General features: G+C 36.9%; 1 protein-coding gene across 3 annotated transcripts in view; it reads right to left on the bottom strand.

Moving 5' to 3' along the window:
- LOC131150747 (phospholipase D zeta 1) overlaps positions 1 to 15,088 on the bottom strand; it is a 69,442-nt gene that overhangs the window by 36,904 nt on the left and 17,450 nt on the right. For all 3 annotated transcript variants that reach the window (XM_058101671.1, XM_058101673.1, XM_058101672.1), the window contains 2 exons: positions 10,509 to 10,648; positions 10,235 to 10,384 (listed from right to left, as the gene is read on the bottom strand). In XM_058101671.1, coding sequence (XP_057957654.1) covers positions 10,235 to 10,384; positions 10,509 to 10,648 — 290 coding nt within the window. The remainder of the gene's footprint in view (positions 1 to 10,234; positions 10,385 to 10,508; positions 10,649 to 15,088) is intronic.

Raw genomic sequence — 15,088 nt, 5'->3', positions numbered from 1 at the left:
GCCAGTCTTTCATTTTAATATTAGAAAAAAAAAATTTGCCTTTAGAAAAATGAACAGTGAGAGAGAGAAAAGGCATCCTGCAACCTTCTCGCCATGGCTCACGCTAGGCTCTTACACAGATTTTTTAAGCATGCTGCATGTTGACAAGGGATAAGGAGTGGTCTGAAGACAAGAGTAGCAAAGCTAGTCTTTTTCAAATATTCTATTCTTTCTCCAACTACAGATTCACCTTGCAATGTATGTGACTATATGATGATTATATTATGACTTAAATTTTAGATGTCACGCCATGAAAAAGGAGACACAACAAATACTAAGGAGGATAAGGGCTCAAATCTTAAGCCCTCAAGTGATGGAGATAGTCATCGTATTCCTTTTTCTGGAATGGCAATAAAAGGAAGATCCATTGTGTGGAATCACTTCATCAAATTTGTAGCTAAAGATGGTAAAGTGAAAGTATGTACAACTATTGTGACAAGGATTTTTTATAGGTCATTCCAAAAATATACAAAAAAAAAAGGCACTACTACATTGAGGAATCACATAAGTGTTGAGATTAAGTAGAATTAATGCAATCATGTGTCTTAGCTCATGTATGTGCAAGTTCAATATTAGCATCTTAAATGTGGTTCATTTATTTAACAATTAATTGAGGTTCAAATTAGTTGGGTTCATGAAACTAGATGTTCACGAGTCATGTTTTGTACCTATATATACCCCCTTTGTACTCAAGTTTGGAATAAAGTGAATACACACATCTCTTCCTTCTATTTTAACAAAGTGGTATCAAAGCGATTTCCTTTGAGAGATGGCGAACCATAGTGGAGTGTATTCATTGCAATTTCCTCATCTTAAAAAGGAAAATTATGAAATTTGGTGTATTCGTATGAAAGCGGTGCTTGGCTAGCAAGATGTGTGGGAAGTTGTAGAAAAAGGTTATGTCCCACCTCAAAATGAAGTTTCTTTGCTCAAAATGAGAAGGATGTTTTGGCGAAGACAAGGACGAAGGATCAGCAAGCCCTCAACCACATCCATCAATGTTTGGATGATTCGATGTTATAGGTGGCCAATGTGTCCACCGCAGAGGAAGCTTGGGAAATTTTGCAAAGCTCCCTCCAAGGAGTTGACAAAATAAAGAAGGTGAGACTCCAAACGTTACGAGGTGATTTTGAAGCTTTGCATATGAAGGAATCCGAATCAATTTCGGATTATTGTTCAAGGTTGAAGGCTGTCGTGAATCAAATAGAGAGGTATGGAGATAGAATTGAAGATGTTTTAGTGATAGAGAAGATTCTTCGTTCCTAAACTCCAAATTTTGGTTATGTGGTGTATGTCATTGAGGAGTCCAAAGATCTAGACTCCATGACGCTTGAACAATTAGAAGGCTCTTTACAAGCCCATGAAGACAAAATCAAGAGGAGGCAAGATGAACCATTGGAACAAGTTCTCAAAACTACAATTTCTCTCAAAGTGGATCAAGATGAAAGGAACCAAAGAGGACGAGGGCGTGGATGAGGACGTGGTCGTGGTAATGGTCATTGCAGAGGAGGAAGAGGTAGAAATGACCATGATAATTTCAAAAATGATGAAAGGAGCTATCAATCACATAGAAGTCATGGACGAGCAAGAGGAAGAGGAAAAGGCAACCATCCTTGAACGAATGAGAGAAGGTATGACAAGTCTCATATTGAATGTTACAATTGTCACAAATTTGGGCATTATTGATGGGAATGTTATAGTGCTTCTAATGATGTGCAGGAAAAAGCCAATCTAGTAGATGACAAGCAAGAAAACGTAGAGCCCACACTGTAACTAGCATTTAAAAATGAGGAGAATGATGACAAAAGTTCGTGATTCTTAGATAATGGAGCAAGCAATCACCTGTGTGGAGATAAAGAAAAATTTGTCACGCTTGAAAATTTGTCATGCTTGAGGAGAAGGTGAATGGGAACGTTTCATTTGGAAATTTTTCAAAGATTCAAATATGTGGGAAAGGTACCATTTTGATTCTTTCAAAAGTGCGAGCCATATTCTTATTAATGATGTCTATTATGTGCCTAAATTGAAAAGTAACATTTTGAGTTTGGGACAACTCCTCAAAAGGGGGTATGAAATCACATGAAAGATTGATATCTTTGTCTTAGAGATCAAAATGCTAATTTGATTGCTAAAGTGAGCATGTCGAAGAATAGGATGTTTATGCTAAATCTCAAGACAACTGAAGCAAAATGCTTGAAAGTGAACGTGAAGAATAAAGCATGGTGTTGGCATTTAAGACTTGGGCACTTGAATTTTGGAGCACTTAAAGTCTTGGGAGACAAACACATGGTGAATGGGATGCCCTCCATCAACAATCGACATCATTTGTGTGAAGCATGTCTCCTCGGAAAGCATTCAAGAAGAAGTTTTCCAACAAAAGCTACAACAAGACCAACAGAGCCACTTCAACTTGTTCATACAAACGTGTGTGGACCAATCAATCCACCGTCATTCAGTAAGAATAAATATTTCTTACTTTTCATTGATGATTACAGTAGAAAAACTTGGGTTTATTTCCTCAAGCAAAAATCAAAAGCATTTGAAGCATTTAAAATTTCAAGGCCCTTATGGAAAATGAAAGTGGCTACAAAATTAAATCTTTGAGGTCCGGTAGAGGAGGCAAATTCACTTCCAAAGAATTTAATGAGTTTTGTGAATTTCATGGAATTCGTCGTCCTTCAACGGTTCCAAGATCGCCACGGCAAAATGGTGTTGCGTAGAGGAAAAACAAAATCATTCTTAATATGGCCCAATGCATGTTGAAAGCAAAAAATATGCCCAAGAAATTTTGGGCAGAAGCTGTTTCTTGTGCAGTTTACTTGTCTAACAGGTGTCCAACGAAGAATGTAAAAGATCAAACTCCGCAAGAAGCATGGAGTGGAAGAAAGCCTAGAATTGCTCATTTGCAGATCGTTGGAAGCACTGCATATGTTCATGTGCCACAACAAGAAAGATCCAAGCTGACATAAACCATCGTGCCCCAGAAACATTAGGAATATTAGGACCCCAAATATCACTGTGAATGAAATAAAAAGGAATAGAACTTCTTTTATTACTGACTAGAAAATATAGATGTTTGTGTTCAGCAAGTTCACACACTTCACAATGAAAATTCTCAACATTTAAACCTTCAAATAAAGAAGGAAACAGAATTTTAATGACTCTAAATGACGGATGTCCAATTCGGCGATGGTGGAGCCAATCTTTCTCTTTATTGGACGAAAAATGCTCAGAAACAAAAGAGTGAGATATTTGCCCTTGGTAATGCTTGAGTGACTCAGTGCTTCGAGGTAGTAGAGTCCATCCCATTCTCTAGCATGTCCAATCATCCTCCTTGAATCCTCGTCCTGAAATACACAATAACTATGATGAAAAACCACATTGCAACGTAAATCTTGAGTGAGTTTTTTAATAGAGACAAGGTTTGTGGATGATCTAGGAACATGGAAAACATTTTTTAAAATCAGTGATGGGCCTATTTTGACATCTCCTACACCTGCTACAGTGGTCAAGGAACCATCGGCTGTGGCTATTTTCCTACTGCTTGGCCATGGCAAATATGTGAAAAAACCATTCGATGAGTGGGTCATACGGCCAGTAGCTCCTGAGTCCATGACCCAGGAGTTGGCAAAGGTTTCACCTGAGACATTTAATCCAATAGAGGTAAGAAACTCACTTGAATATGCCAATGAGCAAGTACCTGAAGGTTTGTCAAGATTGCCAATACGAGATCTCACCCTCTTGACCTCTTCTTGGTTGAGACCGCCTAACTCCTGTGGTGCTGCTTCATTTTGCTGTACCGCAGCAACATGAGCCTGATGATTGTTCCTTGGCTGCTCTCCTTACTGTCCCCACTCTCGGCGTGGAGATTTTCCATGAAGTTTCCAACACCGTTCATGAGTATGGCGTGCCTTCTAACAATAAGAGCACCATAAGTTGTCCTTGTAATCACGGTTCTAGGCCTTTGGCTGACCAGGTCTCCCATTTTCAAAAACTGGTGCTTGTTCCACATTTGTAAGTGAATCATTGGCACCACTAGCCACCATAGCCAAGCTATTTGTGTTCTATGGTTCAAGCATCAGACCTCTTCTGCTTTCCTTGCCTCGAATCAATGTCACCACCTCATTAAAACAAGGAACTTCCTGCTTGCCACGAATTTGAATCCTCACTTGATCAATTAAGTCCCAAGAAAATCATTGACTATATCTTGCTTGATGAAATCCTTTCTAACAGCGGCATCTTCAAGACACTTGGTTTTTATCACTCTATAATGATCAAGTTCTTCCCACAAAGATTTCAATTGGTTGGCATATTCAGTAACAAATTTACTCCCTTGTTTTGCTGCAATCGTCTTCACCTTCACCTCATATACTTGAGCTGCATCTCTAGCTTTTGAGTATGTCTGTTGAATTGCATCCCAAATATCCTTGGCAGTAGCCAAAAACATGCATGTGCCACTAACCTCAGGAATCACAACCACGCCATAATCATGGAATCTTCTTTATCCCATGCTTCAAAATGAGGATCTCCTGGTTTTAGCCCCGTACCCATGAGATGGCTGATCTTTCCCTTTCCCTTCAGCACGGCGCGGACCAGTTGAGACCATTTGAGGTAGTTTTTTCCATTCAGCCTATATGCTGCCTGGATATTTTGCAATTCCCCGGGTTGTTGGGATCGAACAATCTCCTCCGATTGTGCTGTAGCGGTCGTCTCTGCAACCTCCGACATTCTTCACAAACAATGATCTCTTGGCAATTAAGGCCAATCGCTTGAAACAGAAACCACCAGCAATGAAGGCTGGCAAAGGTAGAAATAAGAACAGAAACTGCTCTAAGAAATTTCAGCAATGAAGGCTGAACAGAAAAAGTGCAAAAATACTCTGTTTTTGAACTAAAAAATAGGGTAAAACAGGGTACAAAGAAGCAACAGTATGGTCTCGGCAATGAAGGCCTGAGTGAAGAGGTTTTTAATACCAGAAAAGAGCTTTAGGCTCTGATACCATGACAGAAACTGAGAAAACACTTCGTGGAAGAATTTGCTTCATTTTATTCGAATAATACACAAAACGTTAGTTATATACATCAACCCTAGCAGCAGAAAAGGAAAATTAACTAGGTTATATCAGATCCCATGATTTATGGGATATTCTAACAGAATAGGAAACTAACCAAATCAGCCAAATTCTAGGAATACAGGCTGTTACAAAATTTCCTAAAATAGATAACTATAAAAGTATAGAATACAAGTCATTAAACACATTTTCCCACAAGTACTTGCACACAATGTCCAAGATAAAATTGACCTTCACAAACAAATGGAATTAAATTTGCAACCAGCATCACATGATGAGACTAAGGGGGCACACTTGATACTTGCAAGTTTGACAAGATGCCATTTAGAAAGAGCTAGTCTGTAAGGTGATTGTCAATGAGCTTGCCTTTAAATTTTTTGAAGGTCAGGGATCTAAACATTTCATGTCCACCACATGCCCTAGGTTTCATATCCCACCACAATGGACACTTGCAAGGGCTAATTACCAATTATACTCACATGAGAACTTGAAACTAAAACAAATTTTCAAAGGTTTGTGTCGAAGGATGTGTCTCACAACTGACACGTGGTCATCTATTAAAAAAATTAAATTGTGTATTACAGCCCACTTCGTGGACAATGATTGGACATCAAACAAAAGAGGTGATAATTTTTTTGTCAAATTTCTAGTCACAAAAGAGAGGCCATTAGTAATACATGTTTACTTGAATGGATAATTGACAAAGTCTTTACCAGTGCTGCTAATAATGCAGGTTCAAGTGATAACATACTTGATACTTGAAGAAAAAATTACCAATTGGAGGCATTGTGTGCTACAAGGTCTATTTCTTCACATATGGTATCTTCCTCATTTAATCAATCTACTTGTGGTTGATGGTCAGAGGGAAACAAATGCTTGGTTGTTTGAGTTAGCGATGCAATGGGATATGTGAGGCAGTTCCCATCAAGATTGCAAAATTTTAAGGAATGCATTGAAATAGAAAGAGTACAACGAAAAATTGTGGAGTTGGATACTCCTACTCAATGAAATTCTACTTATTCAATGTTGGAGGCCATATAAAAATTTGAAAAAGCCTTTAAGAGATTTGAGGAGTTAGATCATCATCTAAATTTGAACTTCAATCAAGGAATGGAATGCTGGTTGAGATTGATTAAGAATGTAGAAGGTTGGTGGGTTTTCTAACACTTTTATGAACTCAGACAGCGAGTTTCAGGCTTTTTTTATGTAACATCCAATAGACTTTTTCCATGAAATTAGTAAGTTAATTGTCTATTGCAAGAATGGAAAAGCAGTGCGGATATTGAATTGAGGTTAACGAATATGAGAATGAAGGAAAAATATGACAAGTATTAGGGAACACAGAGAAGATAAATATGTTAACTTAGGTTGCAGTGGTTCTTGACCCAAGGCACAAGCTATAGTATGTTGAGTTCGCACTTTCAAGAATGTATGAATGTGATTTGGGTAAATACAGAGAAGAGTGAGTGATGCCACATATGAATTGTTCACAATGCATATAAAAATAATATGCAACATGGGCAGTCAAATGGAAAACCACAACAAAAGGTAAGACTACAATTGAAGTCTTTATATAAGAAGTTCAATACCAAGAGTGGGAGTGGGGATGACAAATTTAAGCTACATTGGCTTTTAAGTGAAGACATCGAAGAGGATGCATGTAGAGTTGATATATCAGAATGATGGAAGCTTAATAGCCTAAGATTTCCTATCCTATCACAACTGGCTCATGATGTGTTAGTGATTCCCATCTCTACAGTTGCTTCAGAATTTTCATTTAGTACCAGCAAGGTCGTTCTTGATGCTTTTAGGAGTTCTTTGGCTACTAAGATAGTACAAGCCCTCCTATGTGCCCAAGATTGACTACATGGCCAATGAAATCGAGTGAGTGGCAGCATGTAAGCATGTCAAACAATACGTATTTGTCTTACGGATGGCAGCACGTTCAGCATAATAAGTTTCTAAGCTAACCAATAATAAGTTCATGTCAGTTTGGATCGGGGATTGGTTTCAAATTCTACAGAACCAAATTTTTGGTTCTCTACTTTTAACCCTAAAACCAACCGAACCATCCAATTGCACACCCTCACACATTGATTGTCTACTTAATGTGGAACTCAATAGAACCCAAATTTGGTCACTCCAGTAACATAACACGCATGTACTCTCTCTCCCCGAGTGCTTTCAGCTACAACGAGAGACATGAGCAACACTGAGTATTCTGCAGAGATCAAGCACATTTTTATGTAGAACTCAACATAGTGTAACCCATAACAACCAATGTTGATCAGATGCAAAAGCAAAAAAGTAGATGACAAAGCAAGTTCCATACTAGTGGGTCAGAAAACCTGACTTCGAACCAATCCAGTCCATCATAAAGAGTTTTCATCCTTTGCTGACGTTTACTCCCACATACTCTATGCTTCCTCTGATACCCATTACTCCACTCCTACGTTCCGGTGTTCCAACCTCTAGTTCTGAGAAGACTGCATTTGTTACACAAGGTGGTTTTACCATCCCTCAAGTAGTAGCAAAACTGCTTGGGTGGTTCAAGTAATCGTGAAGGAAGGGATGGACGTGCTGAAGGCCCCCCAGACAAGTATATTCATTGCAGATTAGAAGTCATACAATTAAGCAACATTAGGATCTCCGTGTTAAATTGCAGTGCATCGCCAACGCAGCCACCATAAATTCCTCTACTAGATCAACTACTGGGGAGCAGCAATTATGTGTGTTCGGAAGAGGGGTACTTGAACGCTCAAAGTTCCTGCACTATCAAGCGCCCAAGCAAGCTTCTCTTCAAATTAAATCTCTTGCTATCATTTCCTATCATCTAGCTATTATGTGTGCTGGGAATAGGAGTCCCGAACTTTCCTCTCGAAGTTCCTGCTGTATCAAGTGTCCAAGCAGGCTTCTCTTCTAAATTTGTAGACAACCAACCAACATTAGTCACCATTTTGCAATTATATATCACCAAGGACCCTCAAACAATTTGTTAAAAATCCTCAATCTACTCATGCAAACCACAAACTTCATTCTCAAATTCTTAGGAAAAATCTAAATAAATCCTCATAAACAAATTACAAATGGCAGCAATTTGTTCTGATTGTGACATTGATGGAACTGGTAAATCCTTTAAATATGTATCAAACTCAAGTAATCAATCTTTCCATCAAATATTTTCACAAAATTGCAGGTTTTTGTAGAAAAAAAAACCATAATATGGTGCCTGGAAGCAATTCCTTTTGGGTTTTGGAAGTTGCATAACAGGTGTGGGAAGTTCCACTTGCACGTCACTGGGGTGCGGGCACATGAGTCATCAGCAACAAGTTTCCAGCAATGAAACTTCTTAAGAAGGTAGATCAGCGAGTGGTGATTGCAATGGAGGTGGTGAAGTGATAAGAAAAGCACAAAAAACTGGGGATTTAAGAGGAGTGAGATGGGGAATGTTTAAAGTGGCACGTGAGGCCACACAGCAGGTAGGAAGGTGATGAAATTTTGAGGGGGGGCCTTTTGGAAGTTAGGATGAATCAGAGGGGCACAACTGTAATTTTGAAGACCTCTTCTTTGTTTTTTCCAAATCTTGTTGGCCGCAAAGGGAAAATTACAGGGCTGATATGAGCAGATAAGAGGAATAGAGAGAAGAGGAGTAGAAACAGATGGAGAGAGAGAGAGAGAGAGAGAGAGAGAGAGAGAATTAAGTGTGAGAAAGAGAGAAGAAGAAGAAAGAAGAAGGGAGAAGAATAAGGGATGCTGCAGGCAAAATATAAAGCAGACCAGAATAGAGGAGAGAGAGAGAGAACAGCGAAGAGAAAGTTCAAATCAGAAACAAAGCAGGGAGCGTGTGTGTGTGTGTGTGTGAGAGAGAGAGAGAGAAAGGTTACAGAACATAGGAGCAATTTCAAAAGGAAAATCTGCGATGGAGAAGAGAGGAAGATGATGAAGATGAAGAAGAGAGAACGAGAGTATAAATTGGGGGATTGATTGATTTTGGGCTCTGATACCGCATGATGCAGAACAGCATCAAGGATTTGCTACCAACGAGAAATTAGAAGAAATTAAAGAAAGAATGGAAGGGGAAAAGAAGAAGAAGGAAGAAAGAGAGGGTGAAGGAGATACGCATGGGGGGAAAGATTACACGTTAATGCTCAATTCAAGTTCAACAATAACCACCTCCTACATTGCTTGCTTGCACATACCATTTATAGGAAAGCCAATAACATAATAAATTACATGCATATACCCATAAAACTACATGAAATTGCAAACACACCCCTAAAATACACAAATATTACAAACAAGCCTCAAAACACATAATCCTACTGCAAGCAAGCTAAACACGCATAATAGTCAAATAATTAACTAAACACATTTGGGTTGAGCTGTTGAGGACCCAATAATCCATTGACCCTATTATTTGACACAGGCTTCCAAATTGGGTCACAATGATACATCCAAATACTCGCTTCTCGTCCTACATTAGTCACCTTCCGACAAAAGATCCACAGTTGAGTACGTTAACTTGGTACCCCAAAAAAGTAAGGTCAAGTGCCAAGTCAAAATATTGGGCCATGACCCAAACTATGTGACATGTACATGTTAGAACAACTTGGTTTTCCACATTCTTGGCCTATGGAGTTGGTGTGTGATAATCAAGTTGCCATTCAAATTGCCCCCAACCCAGTCTTTCATGGGCAAATGAAACACATTGAAGTTGATTATCACTTTGTTTAAAAGAAACTTTTGCAGAAGCACATTACACTGAAATCCAACTTTCCAATTTATTCACTAAAGCCCTGAGCAATGCTTGGGTTAAATTTATTTGTAGCCAAGGAGCTCCAGCTTGAGGAGCAATGTTACTCATTACTGGTTCAGTTATATATAATTACTGCTGTGTTACAGTTCTATCCATAAGCATGAGTTCATAAGGGTATGATGGTCATTATAATGTATAAATAGAGAGGGGGACCTATTGCTGTGATCAGGTTTTTCAATTTACAAATCACTATTAATAGATTGCAAGGGTAAACAGTGTTTCTTTCATTTTCTATCTTCCGACAGTTGTCCACTGAACATTCTGAAGTCTGAACAGGAGTTGGTGAACTGAAAAGAGAAAAAGCTCACCTTGCATTATAATAGTCCTTCCCAGGCCATATTATAGGTGGATGATCACCTACCTTGTGTTCCAAGGTATCATAACGACCAAAGCACAGATCCAGTCCTCCAATAAAGCAAATCTGGTAATCCACGATGACAAGTTTTTCATGGTGGGACCTAGATGAAAGCAAGAAATGAATGTGAGAAGCTGCAAAAGTCCATTGTGGCATCATCAAAAATTAATAAATAACTCCAAGATCTCTAAGAACTGTAAGAGGATTCTTGCAAGTAGATTTCATACCACAGATAAACACCACTAGAGAAATGGTCGGGATAACGCAACACTCTCACATTCTCATGGATGCTAAGAAGCTTTCTCTTGCTATATACACTATTGATTTTCAAAGCAAGGGCAACCTCTTTGTAAAGAAGAATGTAAATCTGCAGTCAGAGCATAATTTGACTTAAAACAAATGAAAGATGATTCAAAATAGAAACAAAAAACATATAAACAATCTAAAATAGGTATCTGGATTAAAAGCAAGAAAAAAGGACAGCAATGAATTTGTTCAACAAATCTGATCCAAGAATATGAAGTAAGGTCCAAACTAAAGCAAGATGCAAGATAGTAGTGGCAATTTACAAATATATGGCACCAATATACTTAGGCTTTGAAAAGAGGTTAACATTCAATACTACAATCATATATGCACAAAAGGCCATCATGAAGGCATAGCCCATAAGAGACTGCTATGATTCCTGTGACACAAATTCTACACTTGTCACAGTCACAGTCACAGTCACAGTGTCACACAAACATCAACGTTGACAAGAAAGTTCAAACAATCACCAGAAACATACACGTTAAAATTATAGGTCAAGGGATTGGGTGCTTATTTTACGCTGGGGGTCAGGTTACTTTGGTTTGAGCTTCTAATCCTTCAGTATTACTCGTCTCTGTTTGGTATTCCATTGCAAGTAGCCTATAAGTTAGGGAAAATGATGAGGAATTTTTTTCTGGTCTGAGTCGGTGATAGTAGGAGGGATCATCTTGTCAGTTGGAGGGACCAAGGGAATGGAATTGCTTGACCTAGTGCCGCATAGGATTCACCAAAAAGGGTGTCAATCTAGCCTCATGACAGATGGGGAGGAAAGACACAAAATTAGCAATCCAAAAACAGTTACTTTTTAAAATAAAATATGTTAAAAAAATGAATGAAATAAAAGAAAACTCTATAGGCTCCATTTGTTTTGATGAAACTTGATCTTGGAAATTTTTTGAGCATTTTTTCTAGGGCTCCCTAGAAAAGCATTTGTCATTCTTATTGGCATTTGAAGCCAGATGATTGAATGAGGAATCTAGGATCGAATGGCAACTCAAAATGATTTAGAATAAGAAATGGATGTATCAATTTGGTGGTGCACAAGGAAGACCAACATCTACACAGGTAAGGGTGATTTAGTTTAAGTTGAAGCCCTAAAAGTCAGGAGAGGAAGGCCATAATAAAATGGGCCAAAACAAGGAGATATGATATAGCAAAAGACTTGGAACTACATATAACCGAGTTACAACAAAGATTTTAATCATTGGACATAATCTTTGTTGTATTTTCTTGATGTAGTTCAATCACCATGGATGCATATGCTAGCTAATGAGTATTGCATACCTCACATCCATTATTCACCTTCTTTTTTCGTAGAATCATTTTCAATTAGATTAGAATCATTAGACAACCAAGTGATGGAGGATTGACTATGGAGAAATTTGGGCACTTGTGGCCATAGATTTCGAAAGGAGGATTTGTATTTTTAATTTGGGAATCTAGATAGTTTAGGCCCATTTGGTTAAGGTTTCAAATACAGTTTTTTGTATTCGAAAACGCAGGATACAAAAAATGCACAAAATTCGCATTTGGTTAAAAATACAAGTTTTCAAGAAATGATTTTAAGGTGTCAGAGTTTCCCATGTTTTATGATACATTTTTTTGAATGCAATGGAAACACCAGATGTGGGGTATACCAATCTTTTTACTGATAATAGTAATAATGATAATTATTCGTATTATTTTATTAAATTTCCCCTTGGATCAACCTTAACCAAACATAATTCCACTATCTTCATTTTCAGGAACAATTTCAAAAACAGCTAACCAAACACGTTTTTGAGAATTAGAAATACATGACAAAATCCCTTGTTTTCATTTTCAAAAACAACAATACAAAAATTTGTTTTTGAATCCTTAACCAAACAAGCCTTTACAATTTTTTTTTTAACTTAAGATTATTTAGGCTATCTCAAATTCCGCCTACGATGCACTTAATATCCTAATTTTTTTACACACAGCTGATCCCAAGCCTGCATAAAGGAGGAGGGTTGTGTTAGGTAGCTAATAGCCAATGTAAAATTTTTAAGATCACTATGATATGAATCCTTATCGAATATTCGTTGCAGCTATCCCTACGAGCAACACGTTGCACTTATACCACCTGGGTGTAGTGAAAAGTGGGCAAGAGTGGGCTAAGTCGTCGCCCCGAAGCGACGCGCCATGTCGACGCCTGAGTATGGTGTCAAACATGCAAGGGTTCCCACATCATTCTAGATGTGGGCAGGTAAAAAGTTAGTTCAGGAGACATAGATTAGATTAGCAACTGGGAATATAGGAACACTTGCGAGTAAAAAAATGGGAATTGTGGGCAGAAAATTAATATAATTTGCCTTGAGTGGGTGAGAAAGCTAGAGAAATTAATAAATCAGGATTTAAACTTCGGTACATTGGAAAAGAAAAACATAAGAATGGAGTACGAATTATGGTAGAAAAAAACTTATAATATAGCGCAACAGATGTAAATAGAGTAGAGGGTAAAATTATAAAAATCAAGATAATCTTAGGCCAAGAGATAATAAATATCATTAGCGCTTATGCTTCTCAAGTAGGCTTCGTAGAAAATATTAAGAGACAATTTTGAGAAGATATGGATAGTTATTATACAAGGCATACCATGGACTGAGAAAATATTCATAGGAGCAAATTTGAATAGACACGTTGGAATGAATAATAAAGGTTATGACTGGATACATGGAGGATATGGATATGGAGACAAAAATGAGTCTGGGGATATGATCTTAGACTTCGCTATGACATATGATTTTATTAAAATGAATACTTGCTTTTAGAAGAGAGAAAAACAATTAATAACCTTTAAAACTAGATAAAATAAAAATCAAATAGATTTTTTTCTTAACTAGGAGGGTAGATCGTTTATCATGTAAGAATTGTAAAGTTATCCCAAGTGAAAGCTTAACCACACAACATAGAGTTTTAACATTAGATATATGTATAAAAAAAAATGGAAGAGAAAGGATAAAATAAACCACTATAAGAGAACTAGGTGGTGGAACCTAAAAGGAGAAAATATAATAAAGTTTAAAGATAAAATGATCAAAGAAAGTGATTTTACTGTAGAGGATGGTATAGATAGTAGATACAAATACTATTTGGAGTAGGATAGTTAGCTTTATTAAAAAAATCGCAAAATAGATTTTAGGTGAATCAAGAGGAAGATTCTCGAATAGCAAAGGAAGTTGGTGGTGGGATCAACATGTCCAAAAAGCTGTAAAGATAGAGAATTTGGTATAAAACATGGCAAAAATGTAGAAACATGGATAACTTTGAAAAGAAGAAAGACGCGAGAAAAGATGCAAAAAAGGCCGTTAGTGAAGTTAAATGTAGATCATTTAATAATTTATATGATAGGTTAGATACAAAAGAAGGGGAAAGAGATATATTTAAACTTACTAGAGCTAGAGAAAGAAAGAGTAAGGACTTAGATAATGTAAAATGTATCAAAAGTGGATGATGTTGTATTGGTTAAGGAAGAAGACATAAAAGAATGATGGCGAAGTTACTTTAGCATGCTAAGGTTTTCCATGATATTGAAGAGCATATCTTATTTAATGTAAACCAAATAGAAGGCTTAAACTTAGAATTGAAAAATGAGGAAAAGATTAAAAATATGAGAATTATTCGCAAGATTAGAATTAATAAAGTTACGTTTGCACTAAAAAAGATGAAAAATGGAAAATCTATAAGACTGAATAACATCCTAATTGAAGTTAGAAATGCTTAGGTGATAACGGAATATGGTTAACTAATTTATTTAACACAATTATAAAAATAAAGAAAATGCAAGATGAATAGAGGAAAAGCATTTTAATACCTATATAAAAAAAATAAAGGAGATATTCAAAATTGTAACAACTATCAATGGAATTAAATTTATGAGTCATATGATGAAACTGTGGGAAAGGGTAGTTAAAAAAAGACTAAGGCAAGAAACGAAGGTCTTAGAAAATCAATTTGGTTTTATGCTTGTAAGATCTACTACAAAAGCTACATGCCTTTTAAGAAGATTAATGGAAAAGTTTAGGGAAAAGAAGAGTGACTTTCATATGGTATTTATTGACTTAGAGAAAGCATATGATAGGGTTACCAAGGGAAGTTCTATGGTGGGCTTAAAAAAAAAAGGTGTATGTAGTACATATACTGATGTCATTAAGGATACGTGCAATGGAGTAATAAGACTAGAGAATTTCCAATCACAATAGATGTACATCAAAGATCTGCTTTGAACCCTTATCTTTTTGCTTTAGTGATAGACCAACTGACTAGGAGTATCCAAATGAGATTCCATGATGTATGCTATTTGCAGATAATATTGTATTGTTTGATGAAACTAGGGGTAGAACTATAGTGAGAAGCTTTAGAATCTAGAGGCTTTAGGATAAGTAAAAATAAAACAAAATATATGAAATGTAATTTCAATAATAGTAGGATGTATATTAGAGACAAAGTTAAACTTGATGATGAAGAAATAAATAGC

Source organism: Malania oleifera, chromosome 3, assembly GCF_029873635.1.
Source record: "Malania oleifera isolate guangnan ecotype guangnan chromosome 3, ASM2987363v1, whole genome shotgun sequence".
In the NCBI taxonomy this organism is placed as follows: domain Eukaryota; kingdom Viridiplantae; phylum Streptophyta; class Magnoliopsida; order Santalales; family Ximeniaceae; genus Malania; species Malania oleifera.
Note: the sequence above shows the minus strand (reverse complement) of the source record. Positions and strands in the feature narration are given on the sequence as shown.